Source organism: Silene latifolia, unplaced genomic scaffold (genome assembly GCF_048544455.1).
Source record: "Silene latifolia isolate original U9 population unplaced genomic scaffold, ASM4854445v1 scaffold_195, whole genome shotgun sequence".
Classification (NCBI taxonomy): Eukaryota; Viridiplantae; Streptophyta; class Magnoliopsida; order Caryophyllales; family Caryophyllaceae; genus Silene; species Silene latifolia.
Window position 1 is genome coordinate 75,454 of NW_027413159.1, and position 23,850 is coordinate 99,303.

Genomic DNA, 23,850 nt, shown 5'->3' on the forward strand with positions numbered 1-23,850 from the left:
TATTCGGATTTCATGTTTCGAGATCCCTAGTTTATAAGAAAAATAGTTTTCTTTGGTTTCTATTATATTGGTTTTCGATTATTCATATAATTTGTGAGTGTCGTATGACGTTCTATTAATGAAATGTTATTTTCTTTCAAAAATAAATAAATAATATAAACTTCCCTCACGATAACTTCCCTATTTCCTTTGTTGTTAAGTGTTTGTGTGGTACAAATTTAACTGTATGGTAGAGTAATGTATTTGTGTGGTCCAAGTTTATTTGTGTGGTCCAAGTTTATTTATATGGTGGGGTATTTTATTTCCTTAATTTTTGTGTCAAAATAAAAGGAAAGTATTGTGAATATGGGAGAATATAAAAACAAGGGAAAATACTTCATCCTTTGGGAGAAAGTGACCATCCTCTTTATTTCCATTTTGGTCCTCCTCCTATAAATGTAAGGAAGACGTCCTCCCGGACTTTCTAAAATCGAGACCTTAAAACAACGTGCATCTAAGATCTATTGGCCACGCTCGTGTAAGAAAAGTTTTTCAGTTATCATATAACAGTTAAATTAGACATTTAAAAATTTCGTAAAATCGAGACCTCAAAAGAAATCCGACTAAATCAACCCAAGTCCATAAAATACTTGAAGAGCCAACAATCGTGAATCCCCATATATATAAGTGATCAATCAATAAGTGGTCCATCAGTATTTACGGCTATTGCCATCTGAATTGTAATTGATTGACTAATTGGCCATTGCTCTTCTCTCACTCCTCCTCTTTCCGGCGTCCCTCTTCGTCGACCGTCCCTTCTTTCTCTTACTATTATTTTGTGAGTATTTCTGAATTTCTCGTTTGTTGTGCTCATATATTCTGAATATATTTGCTCTATTTTCAGTTTCCTAATAATACTGGTATTGTCTTCATCCCTAATCCAAATTAATTATCCACCCCTATTTCCACATAGTCAGAAGGTTAATTATGTTATTTTTGAGGGTTTATTGTTGGAAATGATTCAAAGTAAAATTGTGATGAAGGGCAAGGATGGAGGATCAAGGAAGAAGAGTTTTGATTGTTAATGCTAAGTTGAAGAAGAGACAGATTTCTTTTTTTTTTTTGTTTAGTGTTTTTAATTGTTCGATTTGTGAAGAAGATGAAGATGAGTTGAATGGTCTTCTTGCGTTTGATTATATGATATAAGCCGTTAGATTAGATTTGTAAGGCAAATTAATGTGGGCATAGAGATAGTCAGATAGACAAAATCACATAAAGTAGCCAAGTAGAGTAGTAGACGTCTAAACCTTTGACAAAGAAACCATATTTCAATATTGTGATTCCCTTTTCTAGGTAATGAATATGGCTGATGGCTCTTGCGTATTTTGTTATTAATTTTGTATTTTTTTTTAAATTATTATGTTTATTTTATTTATTTGTTGAGTACATTAAGTGAATCGAAAAGAACTACCGAATTATGTTATTGTAATATGCTCAACGAATCGGATACGCTAAATGGAGCGAATTGCGAATTTGTATTACGAATTCATATTGAGCGTATTACGAATATGGTCTTAGTTTTCAGGAACTTCCACTGTGAATAGAACGGTTTTCAAGTGGAATTTTTACAAAGAAGTTTGTATTTGAGAAATTTGTATAAGTTTTGTATGGATTGTTATTTTCGCAAGTCGATTTTCAAAGTTATTGAGCTTTGTATATTAGTCGTAATCTATTCTCGAGTTCTGGTGAGTTTCGTATGGTAAGTAAACTCTAAGATGGCCAAAGTTAGGGGTATTAGACCAATAATGGTTTAGCTTGAACGAGGAAGCAAAAATAGAGAAAATTTGTATTAAATAAATAACAGAGCGATATTTAATCAAATACAAATCAAAGGAGATGAGAGAGGAGGAGAAACCATGAACAAGGGAGGGGGGCATAAGAAGCATAATGATGTATAGATGGAGGGGAAAATAGAAGTGGGTTTAACAAGTTCTATTTTTCCAAATTTCCTCTGGGTACACTAAACCATGCCCCTTCACAAAACGTTAGCCCATCTCCTCTAGCCCAACAAGTCCCAACTACCTACCTTTCGTGCCCCAAGTTCACCACAAGTCAAATTGTGAATTGTAGATCTGTTGTCTTTTACGGTCTTTGTGAGAGGAGGTGGCTTATCAAGTTGGCTATGGTTGTGTACTTGTGTTGTTGTAGGCTTGAGTGGTTACGAAGATGGTCGATGTAGTTATGAAGTAGGCTGGATAATAAATTTCATTATTGTGGAGATTATAATACAAACTCTTAAGAGCTCTCTAAGAGGATACTTACGAGATTCAAAATATTTTGGGTTAATACCTAAGTTCCAAAGATGATTCCTATTTATAATCATAGGATCACCCCACTTTTAAGGTAATCTTGAAGGTTGATGATGAAGGAAGTGCGTGGTGGTGTTTTTGGCAGAGTGGAGTAGATAAGATTTTTTGTGATAAGATTACCAACTAATGGCAAAAGTAGATGAGGCAAACTGAGCACATAATTTTTGTCACCATATGGAATGAACTAGAGGAGAGTTCAGAAATAACACACGCGCTGAGGCTGTACAACAGGAAAAGCTGCTCACCTAGGGCTATGATGACAATCGATCTGAGAAAAGCTTAAATGGAGTTTCATTGAAGGGATGATTAAGGGGTTGAACTTTCCTGATAACACGGTGAAATATATCATGGTCTGTGTCACTACTCCCTCCTTCTCCTTATCTTTAAAGTTTAAATGGGTCCAAATTTGGCTATTTTAAGGGTAAGAGAGGGATTAGACAAGGTGACCCTATGTCTATGTCTCCATTGTTGTTTACCCTCTGCGTGGAGTATTTGACTAGGATCTTAAATGTGGTTACCTCTAAACCTGGGTTCAAATTCCATCCACTATGTAGATGTTTGAAACTTTGCCATCTTAGCTTTGCAGATGACATGCTGCTGTTCAGTAGAGGTTATTTTTTGTCTATTAAAGTCCTTATGAGAGCTTTAAAGACCTTTGATCAATCATGATAAATATGAAACTTATATGAATGGGGTTAATCAGCTGGAAAGAGCTAGGATTCTAAGGTTGTCTGGCTTTAGGGCTGGCTGCTTCCCTTTTAACTACCTTGGCATTCCTATCTCCTACAAGAGGCTTTTTGTAGGAGGTTGCAATAGGCTCATTGAAAAACCGGTCTTAAGAATCAGGGGATGGGGAGTTAGGAAGTTAAGTTATACTGGCAAGCTAGTTCTTGTAAGTCTGTCCTTTCTCACTCTTATTGGGCTAGGAATTTTGTGATCCCTAGCACTGTCATTAGGAAGATTGAAGGGATCTGTAGGAATTTGTGTGATCAGGAGATGACCATTATAAAGCTCCTTTGGTTGCTTGGGATTCCTGTTGTAGGAGCGAAAAAGAAGGTGGGCTTGATATTCTGAACTGTAGTTTGTGGAACAAGGCCATGATAGCTAAATATACCTCGTGGATTGCCAACAAGGAGGATCACTTGTGGATCAAATGGGTGAATGCTATCTACATAAAGAACACTTCCTGGTGGGATTACAAGCCTTCTTCTAACTCTAGTTGGACTTGGAGGCAGATCTGTAAAATTAAGGATCTGTTTAAGGATGGAGCCTGGAATGATGGTGATTATTAGAAGGGTTATGCTTGGTTGCAGGATGTGGCGCAAAAGGTGGATTTGTGGCCTGTGGTATGGAATAGATTTAGTCTCCCAAAGCACTCTTTCATCTTCTCCAGGGCACATTTATTTTTTGAATGTGCCTTCCGTGATCAGTCTCCCAAATCGTGATTGCTGGTATTGCTAGCTTAATCTATCATTTCTGGCAGGCTCGTAACAGATGCAGGATTGAGGGGGTTGCGATTCATCCTCGTGCTGTTTTACTGCTGATCCAAGAGTCCTTATTGCCTAGGCTGCTTGGGAAGGTTGCTCACATAAAGCATAGAGTTGATTGTAATTGGTTTAACCAAATTAGGTTGCATCAATGTGGTTGTTTGTAAGATTGTCTGCTAGGTTGATAGTTGATACCTAGTTGTATGGCGATGCAACTTCTTCATGTCTATCAATGTATATTCACATTTCACCAACAAAAAAAAGAAATACACGTGCAGATTTTATCTTAAAACCACTTGGAAACTCTAATTCTTTTGTGGGATTCAAATTATTTGTAACCCCTCTTCATTGTAGGCATTATTGCATGCATTTTGATCCTCTTGTGTGGCTTATCCATATTTTTGTTCATTTAATTAAGGAAATACTGAGCTTGTGATCTCGTTTTACAAAAGGAATTTTACTTATGAGGGAATTTCACTTTTATAGGTTGGAATCTTATCAGCCAGGTAAGTCAGTATGACGATCTCTGGCCTGGGGCCCAGTTTGCCTTCTCCTGAAGAGCAGAGGCTTATTATCAAGAGCTTGATCGATAAGGCCGAGTCTAATTTGAAAGAAGGCAACTTGTATTATGTTGTCTCCAACAGGTATTCATCTTTTTAAAGCTGTTCCTTTTTCTTAAAGCTGGTTAGGGATAGATCTTGGATGATTTCTCGTCTTTCTTTTTCACTGTACTTTCTTGTTGATGTAGAATCATTGTGGTTGTGCCCACTATCTACTATGCCTTGATGGGTTGATTTGAATCTTGAATAGCTTAATAAATTAGTCTGAGTTGAAACATTTGATTTGTTTTGACTCCAACTATTAAATGCTCCAAAATGCAAGATTTGAGTCACTGACTTGTCAAAGCAATACAATCAAATACAAGGGTGTACTATGTCCAATTCAAATAAAGACAAGGATTAGTGGCACATAAACAAGGCCTAAGGACATGAGGACAGAAGATGATTGACCGCTTCTCTGTCCTCCAAACTCAAGAATCACCATCAAGTCTATAACAACACCAACAACTTTACCCCATTGTTATTATTTATTAAATACCAAGGTAAGGCAGAGTTGAATTTACACTTACGATGATTGGTAATCCATTTTTAGATGGAACGGCTAAACCCTACAAAGTAGGACACCCTATGGCAGTTGATTAATGGAGTTTTCATTTCTTCTTCCTTACTCACTTGCCAAAACAAAGCAAGTACTTTAGAAAACAACTGAAGTGCAATTCTATTATGAGAAAATAAGGTTCCTCAAATAATTTCCAAAGAATAATATAATATCTGTGTCCCCGTTCCCGTGTCTATAATTTGAACAGGTCCCGTGTCTGAAATTTATCATCATGGAGTGCCTGACACTCGACCCATACCAGGATCTGACACTTTGAGCAACATACCTTAATCCTGAAACTCCCTCCGTCACCCTTAACAACCACTATTTCCCATTGGTTTTCAAGGGTGAGGGAGGGAGTTTCAGGGGTAGGGGGTTTGAGGCGGTAGTAGACTGGGGTAGGTAGGGTGGTGGTTAGGATGAAGATAGATAGAGTAGGAATGCTTACAATAAATAAGTAATTTTATGGTTTAACATTTTCCCCAAAAAGAAAACATTAAAAAAAGGGTTTTTTGTTGAACACAACCTTTAAAAAACTTTTTTTTCCAAACACAACCTTTAAAAAAAAAGTTTGTGAAACACAACCTTTAATAATTTTTTTTTGTTAAACACGACATTTTGGCTAGAGTTTGAACAAGGGGGTGACTTTAGGATTTGAGATAGAAAGCGAGGTCGGTTTGAGGTGTTTTTAGAGAAAGGTGGGAAGCATTATAGTGATAGGTGGCCTTATGCGGGGTTTAAATCAATGAATTGGTGTTTTTCTGATTTTTTTCTCTCTCCAATTTTATGGTTTAACATTTACACACCAATAGACCCCCATAAAAACCTAACCGTATTAGTAACCATTGGAAAGCCTGTACTTCCACCTTTCCAAAGAGTCTAAGAACACCTCAAATCGAACTCGTTTGCTATCTCAAATATCGACTTAAAGTCACCCTATTGCAAGTGGTTAAATTCTGGCCAAAATGTCGTGTTTTACAAAAAAAATTTTATTAAAGGTTGTGTTTTACAAACTTCTTTTTTAAAGGTGGTGTTTGGAAAAAAAAGTTTTTTAAAGGTTGTGTTTGACAAAAAACCCTTAAAAAAATGGTTGAGACGGTCCAAAATAGGATATGTAAAGAACTTGATGAAATGGGTGAGTAATGAACATGCAACTAAAGCTAATCTTCACAAAGGACTTGCAAGTATGGGATTATATAACAAATAAGAAAAACTTGAGAATGTGAATATTTCCTGACCTAATAATTTGATGTAGTCATTGAATATAAATTAAAATAATGGCATGGGATTTAATGTGACACTTAATAAGTTATATACATGGCGTATAACTATAGGCCCCACTAGAAATTTACCACAACAAAGACTCTGCTTAATGCCCTTAGTTTAGGGGGTTGTCATTTGAATTTTAGATTCTTGCTAAACTAGTAACCCAGTCCCAACTATCCTTTGATTCATTCTTAGACTTCCTCTCCCCTCAAAGTCTCGAGCTTTGGCAATTTTCTCCACCCTGTTGTGTATATAACGCAATATTGGTTCAAAGGCACGCCATGTATATTAGGTGGTTTGATGGTGAACGACCATATTAACTATTGTAGGTTGTCCCAATTCATTCTTTCAGAATACATTTTGCCATGGATTGAAAAAATCAATAAATTCAAAATAACTTGTTAGTTAATGCGTTTCTGGCTCGCGAATGTTTAAATAACCATTAATTCTTGATGATATATTTTCTTGGATAAATAACTTTGTTGGTGTGGTGGTTTCCTTGAATTTTTCGTGTACCTCTCTGAAATTAATAATCTTTCATATGCAATTCCAAGTGTTAAGCAAGTCTTCGAATCTTAGTGGTAAAACAGGAAAAAAGAACCAACAACACTGTCACAAAAAAAAAAAAAAAATCAAGTGCAAGGCCTATAAGATCTGAACAGAGGTAGTGCTACAGCTTATCTAACAGGTGGACTGCTTGAGGAAAGGCAATCTACATAATTCACAAAACGTCGTTATACTCTGTAGTCTGTATATAAAATAAACAATAATTCCGTTTATTTACGTGTTTGTGCCTCTTATAAATGGGGCCCCTGATTGGCTGCTCATGTAGGGCCTGGTCAACCCCTCAAGACAGGTCTTATAATTGCTTAAAACAAACCTTTAGCTGTCAATTTTTGGCCACTAACATGAATCATCTTTTGAAACCGCCGTGAGAGAGTGATGAAAAAAGGAATAGTAAAAGGAAGAGAACACTAAAAAAACAGATCAAAAATAAAAATGAGACAAAAAAAATGTGAACTATAAAAAAAATAAGTGAAAAATTTGAACAAGAAAGTTATCTAGTGAAAATCCTTTGAAAGAGAGTTGATACATAATTAAATGGACTAATAAGCGCGTTGAAAAACATCAAAGAATAAGGAACATGACACATTAGGAATGATAATAAAGAAGTGATTAAACTAAAAGAAATAAAGGCTTGAAAAATAATCAAAATTATAGATAAAGGAGTAAACTATAAAACAAAAGAAGAATTAGACTCAATCATATAGCATCACCAACAATCATCAACATTCATCCCTCTCCATCAATTAACTTCAATTTTTAACAATTTTCCACAATCCAGTTTGACCAATATGTTTTGATTTCGAGTCACATCTACGTACAATTCCTTACACTGTTCCTTACTCCCTCATTCTTGTGCGTGATGATGTTAATTATTTTTGGGAGTCCTCGTTTTTTTCCCTAAACCCACTATATATTTCTCTTTGCTTTTTATCACAGGCTTTCTCCATATCATTTTTCTGCATCAATCCCGCATCCTCCTCTTTGCTTGACTAAATGCTTGTGAACTTTTTTTGTTTTTGTTTGCCATCATAGTTTTTGGTGTTAGTATTATATAACATACCAACTCCACTTGGCTCTTCGACTTCAAGAACTATTAATTGACCTTGTATGTTTGAGGACTTTTTGGTTACTCCTCCACATCCCACACTTGAACTTTGGTCACCAAATCTTTCAATCTAGTCCCATGCCTGAAAACATCTCTGTACCATTGTTTGACACTCTATTCAGAAAAGTTGCAATTTCTTTTATACTGGTGTAGTTTTGTAGAGATTGGCTATTGGTGTGTAATTTTGTTGTTATCAATTTATGTAAGATAGTTATTCTGGCACTTGAAATAAAATCAAAATGCGTAATCTTCTGCTTGAGGGCCTAGTTCCAACCATTTGGTATGGAGTATTCTACGTAACTTTGTTTCAGCATTTTCTATAAATAAACAATGCACCATGTTATATCAGTTCTCATTGTCAAGGGTTGGAGAAGGGAAGATTTATGCCAGTTATTGGTTCTTGTATACGCATCTTTCCTTCAGTAATAAGTGATATATAATCTCTTAAATAATCTTTGCATCTACTTTCTCTTTCATGGTTTCCAGATGGTTTGTAAGCTGGCAAAAATATACCGGGATAGATGAAAATGGAATTGTGATGACTGCTGATTCACTTGATTTACCAAACACACTTGACAGACCAGGGCCCATCGACAACTCTGAGTTGGTGTCAAATTTGACTTACAGTGAGCCTGATAGTCTTGAGCTTATTCGGACGTTGGAGGAAGGGCGTGATTATGTTTTAGTTCCGGAAGGTGTTTGGAAGACGCTGTTGGAATGGTATGATTCCTAATTCATCATTTTTTTCCAAGTGTTTAGTTCCTGAGACACCACACTGAGATTAGTGCCTGTAACTGTTTTGACGCCTTTTTCAGAACCTTGCTGCAACTGTAGAGAATATCGACATAGTATGTCTTAGATGTGATTAGTATCTAGAATTGAGGCTTATTGCTGGTTCCCGTGGTTGTCATAAAATGAAATGATAAATTGAGTTCTTGCGCAGTTTGATAGACTACCAGACTTGTGTATGTACATATTTATCACTCCCTCCAATTCTTTTGAAAATCATACTTTTCCATTTCCAGATCATTCACTAGATTTGCTCTGTTGCCCTAAATGGTAAAAATCAACCTCATAAATGACCCAAATACACATAACCAACATCTCCTTATATCCCCCTTCCCCTTTCTGCCTCACAGCCTCAAGTTGGAAAATACAAAATTGTTACCAAAAATAGCACGCCTCGTCGATTTGACCCCCTTAACGCCTTGGTGCGCCTCCTCAAACTAAGCCTCCACATACTTGTTGGCCACTATCTCTACCACTCAATCCCATATTTGCCACCAGAACAATATCCCACCTGAAAACAACCACCACCCCAACCCCCAAAACCTATGTTATTCGGACACGGGAAGGAAGTATCGTATCCGATACGTATCGGAGTATCCGACACGTGATTGTGAGATTTAAATGATACGGGGATACGGTCAAATAAGTATTTTGACTATTTTATAGATATGGATACGATACGTCTTATAAATATTTTTTCATAATATTTATGAAATAAATAAGAAATATACTTTATACTGTATTTTTTTTTGTTTTATACCAGGGATGTTATAATACTTTATACTATAGTACCATGTATTAACTCTCTGTATTAAAAGATTCTGTAAAATATAAATATTATTAAAATATTACCATTACTTTTATAGCTGTCTATCATTCACCCAACTCACCCCCCACACTTCTTTATTAAAAATAAAACCCTAATTTTGCTACCCTTTTATTTACACAGCCGGGCCAGACCCGAATAACCCGACCCGAGACCCGAAATGACCCGAACTTGCTTGACCCGAATATGACCCAAAACCCGAATTGACCCGACCCAGACTCGACCCGAAGATTGTCTGACCCAATGTTGACCCGACCCGAGGTGACCCAATCCGAAAAGACCCGACTCATAACTGACCTGATGCCAAATGACTTGAAGTGACCCAAAATGACCCGAAATGACTAGTACTAACTCATATTAATACTATATATATCAAAATAAAGTTTCATTGGTTACAATAATCCCTAATAAATAGTTAAATTTGCAAAATAGTATTTCTTAATCAAAATAGTATTAACTGAAGTGCTTAGCCATTAACTCAAAAGCAACCCGACCCAAAATGACCTATAGCCGAAAATGACCCGACCCGAAATGACCTGACAACAGGTCACCCGAAATTGACCCGAAACCCGAAAATGACCAGACCCGAAATATGTGACAAACCCGAAATGGCCCGTACCCGACCTGTACCCGACCCGAGTGACTCGTTTTGCCAGGTCTAGCCGCAATACACTTTTCCACTCTCTTTCTCTCTCTTCTTTCCCACAAACACCTGCCGCAGCTCTTCCTCACACCAAGATCAAGAGATCCTTTGCTGTTGTTTACACACATAAATATTAAAATATTACAGATAAGTCGTCGTTTTTCTCATTTCAAGGGAATTGCTTCTTACCAATCCAGATGGATAAGCTGAACCTGATTAATTCTCAGAATAAGCAGTTGCTGAGGACCATTCGGATCGACATGAGAGTCCAACTCCATAGTATCGCGTCCGAAATGAGCGTATCTGATACGTATCCCGTATCCCGTATCGTATCGATACGGAATACGCCACCCAAGTGACGTGTCTGAGTATCGTAGCCCAAAACTCATCCCCTACCCACGAAACCCCCTCCTATATCCTCAAAACCCATATAGAAAGGGTCTTGTGGGTGGGGATGTATTTTGGTGGTCAGGGTTGGTATTTCACGGGTTCATGCCCGTTACGCTCAGGTGGGGGGGAAGTTTTTGGTTGGGTGGGACTTGTTTGGGTGAGTGGGGTAGTTTTGGTCCAGGGGTGGTTTTCTAGGGGCAGAGGTGGGTGGCGTCAGCGAGTAGGGTAGAGTGGTGATGGTGCGTGGATTAAAATTGTTGGTGTTGGTTGGAGTGTGGGGTTGGGGTTGGTTGGCTGTTTAAAGTTGACCTTTGTGCAAGCGATCATCTTTCCTTCTTTCCTTCTCGTTTCGCATTGATGATCTTTTCAACTCATTTCTTCATGTTTAACTTATATCCACTTTTGCCAGACTAGAAGCACCACTTTTGCCTTCTTATAAGTTGTGTTACTTCAGTTCTTGATTCACTACCCTCCGTGTTAAAGTCAATGAGTCCGTATCTGCTTAAATCACTCTATTATACGCAAGAAATCAGAAAGGAGCACAAAACCCAGCTAGGAGCATAATATGACAAAATGGCTCCCAAGGGTAATTTAAAATACCAAATTCAACCCTGAGAAGGGTGCAAAGACAGTATACAAAATACACACATCATATCACTATAGTACTTCCCTCGGTACATCATCATCATATGCCTTTTCTAAATCAATGAAATCCATATGTAGGTCTTTCTTCTTATCTCGATTGTGTTCTATCATCTGTACACGGGTATAAATTCGTTTCTAACTTTTTTTATTTTTATTTTAAAATGCTATATCCGCGTGCTTTGAGTATTTAACCATGTGCAACGTGATTTTTTGATGGAATGATACTTCATCTACTGCTCCCTTTGTTTACTGCTTACTATCTATGATGCTAATAGGACATCTTTTGATATCTCTTTTTACAATTTTCATAGGTATGAAGGTGGACCTCCACTACCCAGGAGGTTGATTTTGCAGGGTTCCATTCACAAAAAGTTCAACATTGAGGTTTATCCTCTGACTCTTAGGCTAATCGACTCTAGGGACAACAGTGAAACAGCCATAAGGATAAGTAAAAAGGTACTGAAGACTATCTCTTCTCCTGCCTTGGACATTTATGTTTCCCTTTCCTAAGCAATCATACTTCAACGATGAAGAAGCTTTGCTGAAACATGTGATGTCTTTGTTCGAATTGCTTGACTCCTTTACCATTCTTTCTGAAAGACGTAATGGGCTTCACGTAAATAATTCATCTGAAGGACATAATGTTATTGTGACTGTCGATGAGAAAAGGGCTGCTGATTCTCACTTTGTATGCATATTTTGCAATGTCATTATATAGCTCAGGTTGGGCTGTTATTGCAGAAACTTACCTATGCAAGCAAGCTCCCTATGCTTCTGGTCTTCTTGATCTTTTGTTTGATTTTGAGTCCGGAGTAGAGAGTTGACTCTTTGTCGTCTTAGGTTTTTAGAAAGGCATTTTATTATTTTCGTTGACATTTTCTGATTATAAAAGATTCAAATGGCCAGGCTACTCTATGTGAGCTTCACGAGAAAGTGGTTTCACTTAAGGGGTTGCCACAAAATAAGGTGAGCAGCGAGCTATCATTTTCCGTGGAATTGAAGCTACTTTACTCTGCCTTAAACAATGATTTTCCGTTTTGAATGTATAAAGCAGGTTTGCATCTGGGATTTCTTCAATAACAGGAAAAACTTGATTCTGGATTCTTCAGTGAAGACACTGGAGGATGCTAACCTTGAGATGGATCAACATGTAAGTTGCTCCTTATCTTTTGCTGATAAATGGAATTGTAGGTATCATTGGATGGGGTGTGTTTTGTGGAACTATTAGCTGTTGAAATCATATCTTGTAGCTTCAAGATTCATATTTAGAGGGTCAGAGGATTTGTTTTCTGTATAGATTCTTATTTTGAGATCTTCCCCTACCCCTGAGATCATCATTAGTTCTCTCCAATTTTCTAACAAGTGCGTCACTTCATCCTCGACAATTTTCAACCCTCCCTTACCCTGTGGATATCCACCCTAAATTAAATGGATGGGATATGGCTGGCAGTTTTTTCTTTTTTATTTATTTATCATCATCATCATCCATCATCCATCGTCATCGTCATCGTCATCATCATCATGATTATGCCTTCACCCCCATCTATATTCCACCCATTGCCATCTCCATTCTCCCTCGTCATATATATCTTTTTGATAGATGCAGGCTGCAGCTCTTGCTTTCTCCTATAAGACTTGTAACTCAATGTTCTGTCCAAATTTCAAAATATTTGTAAATGTTATTAGTTATCAATGATATTGATTTGTGTGAAGATCTTAAATATAAAAGGGGTTTGTTAGGTATTCTTCCTGTAGTGATTACTGAGGTAGACTTTGTTAGTAATCTTAAGAGGAGCATAACCGCATACCCGATACGGTTTTAAATAACCATAAAAATCGCTATACGGTTAATCTGAATATACGGATTTCATACATATGTATCCGGTTTTTGTTTGAGCCTTAAAAGTTCAAAAAGAAAAAAATAAGAAAAAATCCGTGTCGCTATGCCATTAGCCCTTTACCATTACAACCAGCCCAACCATATCATTACAATCAGCACAGAAGGGCAATAGGTTTTACTACAATAGCAAAGAAATGTTTAATACACAAAAACAATGGAGTAGCTATTTTCTACAACATTCAAATTGATGTCTTCACAACAAAATAGAAAGAAGGATTTAGCGGTGGTGACAGAGTATCTGAGCGGAGGATTGAGTGGCGGTGATAGAGGAGTGTGCGACGGTGACTCGGGGAGTGAGGGTTTGTTTGGATATAGAAAGAGAAAGGGGGATTGGATTTATTTAGTTTGTTGATAGTGTACGGTTTGTTGAGAGTACTTGGTTTTTGATTTTTTAAAATCTTCAAACCGGGTTAAAAACCGGGTATATGGTTTCGATTCTCCAAGTCAGATCCGATACGGTTTCAAAAATCCGGTAACATATATGCGGAAATTCATATTGTATATACGGAATTTCATATAATCGAAATCGCATACCATATCATATTCGTATAATAAAACCATATCGTATGTTTTTGCTCACCCCTATCACTTGACTGCCGTGTCGCGTGTAAGACACGTGTCGGTGTCCTACATGACACGACACTTCGACACTTCAATTTAGACCACAAAATAGGAAAACTCCCCCAAAATAGCCGTGTCCGACACTCCGACACGTGTCAAACACGACACCGCGGAGTCGGAGAAACACGGGTTAGTATTGAGATAGAGTGAGGGATGTGGTAAATTTTTGTTGAAGCTGAGCATCTCTGTCTTGTCATCCTATGCTGAAGTGTAAGGTACATTTGCACATTTGACACTTTATGTGCCACCTTAGTCCATATATCATGCATTGCAAAAGTGGAAACTAATAATGCAGTAAAATAAAAGTGAGGGTGCTATTGTTTTAATGTGGCTACACTTGTATTGACCCTTCAGATTCCATGCAGATTCTCTTGGAGGTGCGAGATCATGGAGAAGTCTTGTCTGCTATGGAGGTTAATTTAACTGGGAAAGAGCTGGCTTTGGTGCCTATTGAACCTTCGAGGTCATCTGTGACAATTGCTGGAGGCCCAGCCCTGTCAAATGGTTATTCAACGAATTACAATTCAAATTTGTACCCAGGATTCAATTCAAGCTCGGCTGATATGTGTGATTCTCATGATACTCCTGGTGCTCCGAGGAAAAGGGAGAACGGAGGCTTGGCAGGCTTGCAAAATCTTGGAAATACTTGCTTCATGAATAGCGCACTTCAGTGTTTGGTCCACACTGCACCCCTTGTGGATTACTTTATGATAGACTTTTCTAATGAGATAAACAAGCAGAACCCACTAGGAATGCGGGTAACTTTTGTTTCCTCAATCCAATGTATTGATTTTCATAAGTGTCAACCAAACATATGTACTGAGCATTTTTCCTGTCCTGTCCTGCTTGTTTAGGGTGAGCTTGCTATAGCGTTTGGTGATTTGTTGAGAAACATGTGGTCAGCCAGCCGGTCTACAATTGCACCTCGTGTATTTAAGGGGAAACTATCTCGGTTTGCACCCCAGTTCAGCGGATATAATCAGCATGATTCTCAGGTTACAATTTCCTTCACAAGTTTTAATTGCTGTACTTGGCTACTTGCATATTCATTAGATGTGTGTTACAGTCATGGTTCAAAATCTCGGCCGACTTGTATCGTATCGGCTGAGATGTATCAGATTTTCACTCTACTGATACGCAATATCACCCTGCTTATTGGGGAGAGGCTTTGTGGGGGTATTGTTGCCCACTTTTCTTTTCTCTGGCTGCTCCTGCTTATTCTGGTGTCAGTGAAATTTTGGTGCAGGATAATAGAAAAAAAGGTGAAACATTGGTCTGTTTGTAGCTGGAGTCATGAACCTAGTTTTTTTTATTAATAAAAAAACAGCCACGAATTTGATTTTGGCAGAAGCTGAACGAAATGTCTAGAACTATTCTTTCATCTTCTTGTGTTAATTTTGCACTTATTTATTGCTTTCTTTTAGAAGCTAATGTACTAGCAATCAGTCAAGTGCTGTGGTTATCAATGTCGGCTTTTCTCGCCACACTTCAGCAAGCAGCTCATGAACAACTTGTAATCTTAAGCGTCAAATACCTAGTTTTAGGGCTTAACTTTTGGTCCAACCATCTTTGAGAATTATGTGCCCTCGCTTTTTTAACTGATCCAAGAAGAAACCCACGTCTTTCTCCTTATTACGGAATAGTTTTTAAGATAGGTTTTGTTGCTTAACATGAACACATGATATGTAGGAGTTGCTTGCTTTCTTGTTGGATGGGTTGCATGAAGACCTAAATCGTGTCAAGCAGAAACCTTATATAGAAATGAAGGATTCAGATGGTCGTGCAGACGAAGACTATGCAGATGAGTGTTGGAAAAGCCATAAGGCACGAAATGATTCAATTATTGTTGATATGTGCCAGGTTGGTGAAGTTTTTTTTGTTATGGAGCATCATTTTTAGTTTCATTGATTCATAGTTACACCGTGACCATTGTACTTAGCTTTTCCAAGCTTTCTCGACAAATACTTGGTAGTATCTCTTTTCCCAGTTGGTGATTAGGCTGTATCAAAACTTACCGTTCTCGCATCCATGTTATATTTTGGGCGGTGTTTAAAAAATGCACGTCCGGCTTGCCTACCTGCTAAGGCGCTGTGAGGCACTAATCAAACACTTCAACTCCCTGATTTTTTTTCGATATAAGTTGTGATGATTGCTGATTTTTTGCACCTTCATAAATAATGCACAGGGTCAGTACAAGTCTACATTGGTTTGTCCGGTTTGCAACAATATTTCAATTACTTTCGATCCTTTCATGTACTTGAGTTTGCCCTTGCCATCAACAGTCAATAGGACTATGACGGTAACTGTGCTTCATGGTGATGGAAGTCGGCTTCCAATGCCATACACAGTGACCGTTTCTAAAAATGGATTCTGTAGAGATCTAATCCAGGGGCTGGGTACTGCATGCTGTTTAAGAAATGATGAGAGTCTTCTTCTTGCTGAGGTAGGTGGTCTATAATTTATTTCCTCCTTATGGCTACTCAGGGCATTTGTTACTGAATTAACGTGCTCATTATCAGGTTTATGATCACAAAATTTATCGGTTCCTGGAAAAACCTTTGGAGTCTTTGTATTCTATTAAGGACGATGAACATATTGTAGCTTACCGAATTCCTAAACAACGAGCTGGATACAAAAGACTGGAGATAGTTCATCGGTCACCTGGGAAGTAAGTTGTGCTGCATGAGGAAGTGCCAACCAAAAATGCATTTTCCAGGATTTATATTGGTGTTGTATTCAATTACTTTTTATATTCTTTTCTCCATGAGTACGACCCAAATTTGTCTTTTAGGCAATTTTCATTACGGGTCGTGCAAAAACAGCCTTTTGTGTTTCCGTACTTAGGGTTGATGTTGTGTGCATATCACTCTTCTTATTGTGCCATAGATGAGGTCTTTGAGACACTGCAGTAATTTTGCCTTTGTTTTACGAGTACATTTGTCTCCATACCAGCATCCTAACAATATGCAACTTTTGCCAGGAAGCTTCTAGGATCACCACTCATTTCCTATCTGCGAGAAGAGTCAACTGTTTTGGATGTTGTGGCTGCCATTAAGAATGCCCTTTCTCCCTTAAAGAAGGCACATATCTCTTTGGGGAAGATCCATTGTGAGAAGGAAAGTGGCTCTACATCAGATATCTGTGATGAATTAGAGAATGGTTTTGTAGAAGATGTTGCAGGATGCAGTTGTGCCTATGAGTTTTCCTCGCGGCTCACTTTGACGGAAGAAAGTGGTTTGAGTGACAAAGCAGTAGACGAAGTTTATGTTAAACGTAGTCCTTTCTTGAGGATTACTCTAAACTGGACTGATGAAGAACTTGACCTATATGACGTGAGCTACTTGGAGGATCTTCCTGAGGTCTGTAACTCTGGCTTTACTGCTAAGAAGACACGCCAAGAAGCTATTTCTCTATTCTCATGCCTTGACTCATTTTTGAAGGAGGAGCCTCTTGGGGTAGATGATATGTGGTAAAATTACTCTGTTTAACTTTTGAACCAGGAGAAAGCTTTGCAGTCCTTTCTGAACACATGGAACTATGGAATATCTGCCAATGATATATGTAATCTGTATGCAGGTACTGCCCACGTTGCAAAGAACATCAACAGGCCTCCAAGAAGTTAGATCTCTGGAGACTACCCGAGATACTTGTCATTCACTTGAAAAGGTTTTCTTATAATAGATATCTGAAGAACAAACTGGATATTTTTGTTAACTTCCCAATCCGGAACCTAGATCTAGGCAAGTATTCCAAGAGCAAGGATGCTTCTAATCATCCGTACATCTATGAATTGTATGCCATTAGCAACCATTATGGTGGCTTGGGTGGTGGACACTATACTGCATATGCAAAGGTCAGGCTTCTTGCTCAAGAATCTATTTCGGGTCGAGTTACATTTTGCTGGTATTAAATGCTGCCAAATGCTGACGCTGGACAAAATAAATCTTTCTGCATACATCTGACTTTTCCCCCTTATTTTAATTAGATTTTATATTTTTTCTGTTTGCTTCTGTTTCTCTGTAGCCCTGTTTAATGGGATGGGGAAGCATTACTGTATGATTTCACGAGCTGTTTTGATAATCTGGATGTGTTTTGTTTAGTTTGTGTACTTACTGACTTTATTTTTACAATCATGCAGTTGATTGACGATGACAGATGGTATCACTTTGATGACAGCTGTGTCTCCTCTGTTAGTGAATCTGAAATCAGGACTTCAGCGGCATATGTCTTGTTCTACCGTAGGGTTAAAGTAGAAGGTGGAGGGGAAGGCAGTTAGTCGTGTTTATGCCCAGTTGATAAAACGCAAAATAGATTCTGCTGGTCATTGACTGTCTAGCATTTAGTTTGCGTTTCTGATGAACTGCACTAGATTGACTGATTTACAGAAGTGCAAGGTGTGATTAGCCATTTTGTTTAAGACAGGCTCAAGTTGGCTTTTCAATCAGCAGGGACAGTTAAGACGATTTTGAAATGAGTCCACTGATTCCAATTCCCAACCATTATTGGTTTCTTGAGGAAAATTTTGGGTAGGTATGAGTATTATTCTCAAGCATGCATTAAACTTTCACCTCTGCCTGCTGTGACTTGGGTGTAGTTAAGACCTTATTTTTTTACACTTACGTTGTCTGTTGCTCTTAATGTATTCTTCATGAAGTAAATTTTGTAGCTATTTGTGGCAATAACCAGCAAATGCACAACTATGAGATGGTGTTTAAAGACGAACAATATACTCCCAAGTAGTGATTAGAACAATCAAGTTTGTGGTATTGAAGGATCATCTATTAGATATGCAAGATAACCATTAAAACACATGTTTCGCTATATAAGTTCAAATTCGTAAACCTGTTAAAATTAAAATTATAAATCTAATTGTATAGTTTAGGTAATTAATCGACTAATCCTCACATGCTCGTTATATATGTCATGTTTGGCCTAGCATTGTACTTAGAGGAGTTTTTTGAGCGCCTACAAAGAGTCCAAGTTTGTAAACTACTTGAATAGTAAAATATTAAAATTGATATTAAAATTGAAAAACTATTTCTTTGATTAATTATATTTTAGAGGATTTAAAATTGACTTGTGGTTAATGCCCTGGCATGAAACTTAGTACGTATATTTATACGTACGTGCAATTAATTGCCATGCTCTGATTATAAAAGATTCTTTATCATATTTAAGACATCCGTCAAATAAATATTGTAAAATTAGATATTTGAAAATTTCCCAAAATCGACTCTAAAATGAAATGTCGACTTTCGCATTTCATAAATCAACTTATGTAAATGTAATGGTTATATAATAGTTATAAAAGTATTTATTTATCATAATTAAGACATTCGTACAAGTACCAAACCTAGACGTTTGAAAATTTCCTTAATTAGAGACACTAAAAGTAAATCCCGACTTCGGAACAGTACCTTCATTTATCATAATTATAGGACATTTGTCCAATAAAAACTTCAATATTGGACATTTGAAAATTTTCCCGACACCGACACCCTGAGACAAAGTGTCGAATTTTGGATCGTATAAATAAACGTAGGTATATATAATGGTCATGCTATAGTTAGAAAAGTTTTTCACTTATCATAATTATGAAATTTGAACAATAAAAACTCGAAAATTAGACATTTAAAATTTCAAAGTTTCGAATTTTCTTATATCACTTGTTTTTCCGCTGAAATTTTTCGTCCATTCTAAGTTTAATTCATGACTCCACTGGCGATGAAGGGAAAATCGTTTTCTATACTAAAACACGATGTTACAGATTATATTTGCTAGTTTTGTGGCTACCACTAAGTAGTAGCCTAGACCATTATTCTAAACTATAAAATCGAGTTGGACGTTTGGACGTGCCAATCTATGTCGCCCGTTTAAAGATTTATGACCAATTTAGGCAATCTTCCGTTGAAAACCCTTCCAAATTTGTATCGACTCACCATAAGCACGACGCCAAAAGCTTATCTTTAAGCACAAAACGGAATTTGCTAATTTTACTTAAGGATAAGCCTTTGGCATGGTGCTTATGGTGGGCCAGTGTAATTTTGGGAAGGTTTTCAAACGGAATTTTGCCTAAAACAAATGGAATTTTTCCTATATTGGTCATCAATCCATAATGTGTGACATTGAGTGAGCGCGCCCGAAACTATTTTATCGCAAATGATTTATGACCAATTAAAAAGCAAAATTCCTTCCGTTTTAAGCAAAATTTCATTGGATAACCCTCCTAAAAAAGCATTGACTCTTCGTAAGTACAACGGCTAAAGCTAATCCATCACCCTAGACCATTATTCTATACTATATCATCGAGTTAAACATTGGGTTGTCGACTCAATGTCGCTCGTTAAGGATTTATGACCAATTAAAAGGCAAAATTCCTTCCGTTTTAAGCAAAATTTATTAGATAACCCTCCAAAAAAAGCATTGACTCTTCGTAAGTACAACGGCTAAAGCTAATCCATCATCCTAGACCATTATTCTAAACTATATCATCGAGTTGGACAATGGGCTTGCCGACTCAATGTCGCTCGTTAAGAATTTATGACCAATTAAAAGGCAAAATTCCTTCCGTTTTAAGCAAAATTTATTGGATAACCCTCCAAAAAAAGCATTGACTCTTCGTAAGTACAACGGCTAAAGCTAATCCATCACCCTAGACCATTATTCTAGACTATATCATCGAGTTGGACATTGGGCTTTCCGACTCAATGTCGCTCGTTAAGGATTTATGACCAATTAAAAGGCAAAATTCCTTTCGTTTAAAGCAAAATTTATTGGATAACCCTCCAAAAAAAGCATTGACTCTTCGTAAGTACAACGGCTAAAGCTAATATATCACCCTAGACCATTATTCTAGACTATATCATCGAGTTGGACATTGGGCTTTCCAACTCAATGTCGCTCGTTAAGGATTTATGACCAATTAAAAGGCAAAATTCCTTCCGTTTAAAGCAAAATTTATTGGATAACCCTCCAAAAAAAGCATTCTCTTCGTAAGTACAACGGCTAAAGCTAATCCATCACCCTATACCATTATTTTAGACTATATCATCGAGTTGAACATTGGGCTTGCCGACTCAATGTCGCTCGTTAAGGATTTATGACCAATTAAAAGGCAAAATTCCTTCCGTTTTAAGAAAAATTTCATTCAATAACACTCCAAAAAAAGCATTGACACTTCGTAAGTACAATACCTAAAGCTAATCCATCACCTTTGAGAATTATTCTAGATTATATCATTGAGTTGGACATTGGGCTTTCCGACTCAATGTCGCCCGTTAAGGATTTATGACCAATTAAAAGGCAAAATTCCTTCCGTTTAAAGCAAAATTTATTAGATAACCCTCCAAAAAAAACATTGACTCTTCGTAAGTACAGCGACTAAAGCTAATTCATCACCTTAGACCATTATTATAGCCTATATCATCGAGTTGGACATTGGGCTTGCCGACTCAATGTCGCTTGTTAAGGATTTATGACAAATTAAAAAGCAAAATTCCTTCCGTTTTAAACAAAATTTATTGGATAACCCTCCAAAAAAACAATTGACTCTTCGTAGGTACAACGGCTAAAGCTAATCCATCACCCCAGACCATTATTCTAGACTATATCATCGAGTTGAACATTGGGCTTGCCGATTCAATGTCGCTCGTTAAAGATTTATGACCAATTAAAAGGGAAAATTCATTCCGTTTTAAACAAAATTTATTGGATAACACTCCAAAAAAAGCATTAACTCTTCGTAAGTACAACGGCTAAAGCTAATCCATCACCCTAGACCATTATTCTAGACTATATCATCGGGTAGGACATTGGGTTGTCGACTCAATGTCGCTTATGACCAATTAAAAGGCAAAATTCCTTCCGTTTTAAGCAAAATTTATTGTATAACCCTCCAAAAAAAGTATTGAGTCTTCCTAAGTACAACGGCTAAAGCTCATCCATCACCCTAGTCCATTATTCTAGACTATTTCATCAAGTTGGACATTGGCTTTGCCGACTCAATGTCGCTTGTTAAGGATTTATGACCAATTTAAAGGCATAATTCCATCCGTTTAAAGCAAAATTTCATTAGTTAACCCTCCAAAAAAACCATTGACTCTTCGTAAGTACAACGACTATAGCTAATCCATCAGCCTAGACCATTATTATAGACTATATGATCGAGTAGGACATTGGGCTTGCCGATTCAATGTCGCTCGTTAAGGATTTATGACTAATTAAAAGACAAAATTCCTTCCGTTTTAAGCAAAATTTATTGGATAACCCTCCAAAAAAGCATTGACTCTTCGTAAGTACAACGGCAAAAACTAATCCATCACCCTAGACTATTATTCTAGACTATATCATCGAGTTGGACATTAAGCTTGCCGACTCAATGCCTCTCGTTAAGGATTTATGACCAATTAAAAGGCAAAATTCCTTCCGTTTTAAGCAAAAATTATTGGATAACCCTTCAAAAAAAGCATTGACTCTTCGTAAATACAACGGCTAAAGCTAATCCATCACCCTAGTCCATTATTCTAGACTATTTCATCGAGTTAAAAATTGGTCTTGCCGACCTCAATGTCGCTTGTTAAGGATTTATGACCAATTTAAAGGCATAATTCCATCCGTTTAAAGCAAAATTTCATTGGTTAACCCTCCAAAAAAAACATTGACTCTTCGTAAGTACAAGGACTAAAGCTAATCCATCACCCTAGACCATTATTATAGACTATATCATCGAGTTGGACATTGGGCTTGCCGACTCAATGTCGCTCGTTAAGGATTTATGACCAATTAAAAAGCAAAATTCCTTTCGTTTTAACAAAAATTTATTGGATAACCCTCCAAAAACCATTGACTCTTCGTAAGTACAACGGCTAAAGCTAATCCATCACCCTAGACCATTATTCTAGACTATATCATCGAGTAGAACATTGGGCTTGCCAACTCAATGTCGCTCGTTAAGGATTTATGACCAATTAAAATAAAAAATTCCTTCCGTTTTAAGCAAAATTTATTGGATAACCCTCCAAAAAAAGCATTGACTCTTCGTAAGTACAACGGCTAAAGCTAATCCATCACCCTAGACAATTATTCTAGACTATATCATCGAGTTGAACATTGGGCTTGCCGACTCAATGTCGCTCGTTAAGGATTTATGAACAATTAAAAGGCAAAATTCCTTCCGTTTTAAGCAAAATTTCATTCGAGAACCCTCCAAAAAAAGCATCAACTCTTCGTAAGTACAACGGCTAAAGCTAATCCATCACCTTAGACCATTATTCTAGACTATATCATGGAGTTGGACATTTGGCTTGCCAACTCAATATCGCTCGTTAAGGATTTATGACCAATTAAAAGGCAAAATTCCTTCGTTTTAAGCAAAATTTATTTTATAACCCTGCAAAAAAGCATTGACTCTTCGTAAGTACAACGGCAAAAGCTAATCCATCACCCTAGACCACTATTCTAGACTATATCATCGAGTTGGACATTGGGCTTGCCGACTCAATGTCGCTCGTTAAGGATTTATAACCAATTAAAAGACAAAATTCCTTCCGCCTTAAGCAAAATTTATTTGATGACCCTCCAAAAAAGCATTGACTCTTCGTAAGTACAATGGCTAAAGCTAATCCCTCACCCTAGTCTATTATTTTAGACTATTTCATCGAGTTGGACATTGGCCTTGCCGACTCAATGTCGCTTGTTAAGGATTTATGACCAATTAAAAGGCAAAATTCCTTCCGCCTTAAGCAAAATTTATTGGTTAACCCTCCAAAAAAAGCATCGACTCAACGGCTAAAGCTAATCCATCACCTTAGACCATTATTCTAGACTATATCATTGAGTTGGACATTGGCCTTGCCGACTCAATGTCGATTGATTGATTTATGACCAATTAAAAGGCAAAATTCCTTCCGCCTTAAGCAAAATTTATTGGATGACCCTCCAAAAAAGCATTGACTCTTCGTAAATACAATGGCTAAAGCTAATCCCTCACCCTAGTCTATTATTTTAGACTATTTCATCGAGTTGGACATTGGCCTTGCCGACTCAATGTCGCTTGTTAAGGATTTATGACCAATTTAAAGGCATAATTCCATCCGTTTAAAGCAAA

The 23,850-nt window shown here is 37.2% G+C and overlaps 1 protein-coding gene across 2 annotated transcripts; it reads left to right on the forward strand.

Annotated features, from left to right (window-relative positions):
• Nucleotides 1–543: 543 nt before the first annotated feature.
• LOC141638193 (ubiquitin carboxyl-terminal hydrolase 10-like) lies at nucleotides 544–18,470 on the forward strand. Of its 2 annotated transcripts, none has more exons than XM_074447598.1 (14): nucleotides 544–817; nucleotides 4,322–4,479; nucleotides 8,418–8,651; nucleotides 11,536–11,680; nucleotides 12,131–12,190; nucleotides 12,279–12,374; nucleotides 14,111–14,503; nucleotides 14,600–14,740; nucleotides 15,435–15,605; nucleotides 15,931–16,188; nucleotides 16,265–16,413; nucleotides 16,726–17,214; nucleotides 17,322–17,598; nucleotides 17,884–18,470. In XM_074447598.1, exons 2-14 carry the CDS (start codon nucleotides 4,352–4,354, stop codon nucleotides 18,019–18,021), a joined length of 2,679 nt encoding a protein of 892 aa, XP_074303699.1. In that variant the 5' UTR covers nucleotides 544–817; nucleotides 4,322–4,351; the 3' UTR covers nucleotides 18,022–18,470. The 2 variants fall into 2 exon arrangements, with proteins under 2 accessions (XP_074303699.1, XP_074303698.1); XM_074447597.1 differs by having other exon boundaries at nucleotides 653–817; nucleotides 12,276–12,374.
• Nucleotides 18,471–23,850: the final 5,380 nt, after the last annotated feature.

Bases quoted from the DNA above. Each gene is read 5' to 3' on its own strand.
- LOC141638193 (XM_074447597.1), top strand. From the start codon at position 4,352: ATGACGATCTCTGGCCTGGGGCCCAGTTTGCCTTCTCCTGAAGAGCAG. The intron at 16,189-16,264 runs GTAGGTGGTCTA...GCTCATTATCAG, and splicing joins AGAGTCTTCTTCTTGCTGAG to GTTTATGATCACAAAATTTA. The intron at 16,414-16,725 runs GTAAGTTGTGCT...AACTTTTGCCAG, and splicing joins GTTCATCGGTCACCTGGGAA to GAAGCTTCTAGGATCACCAC.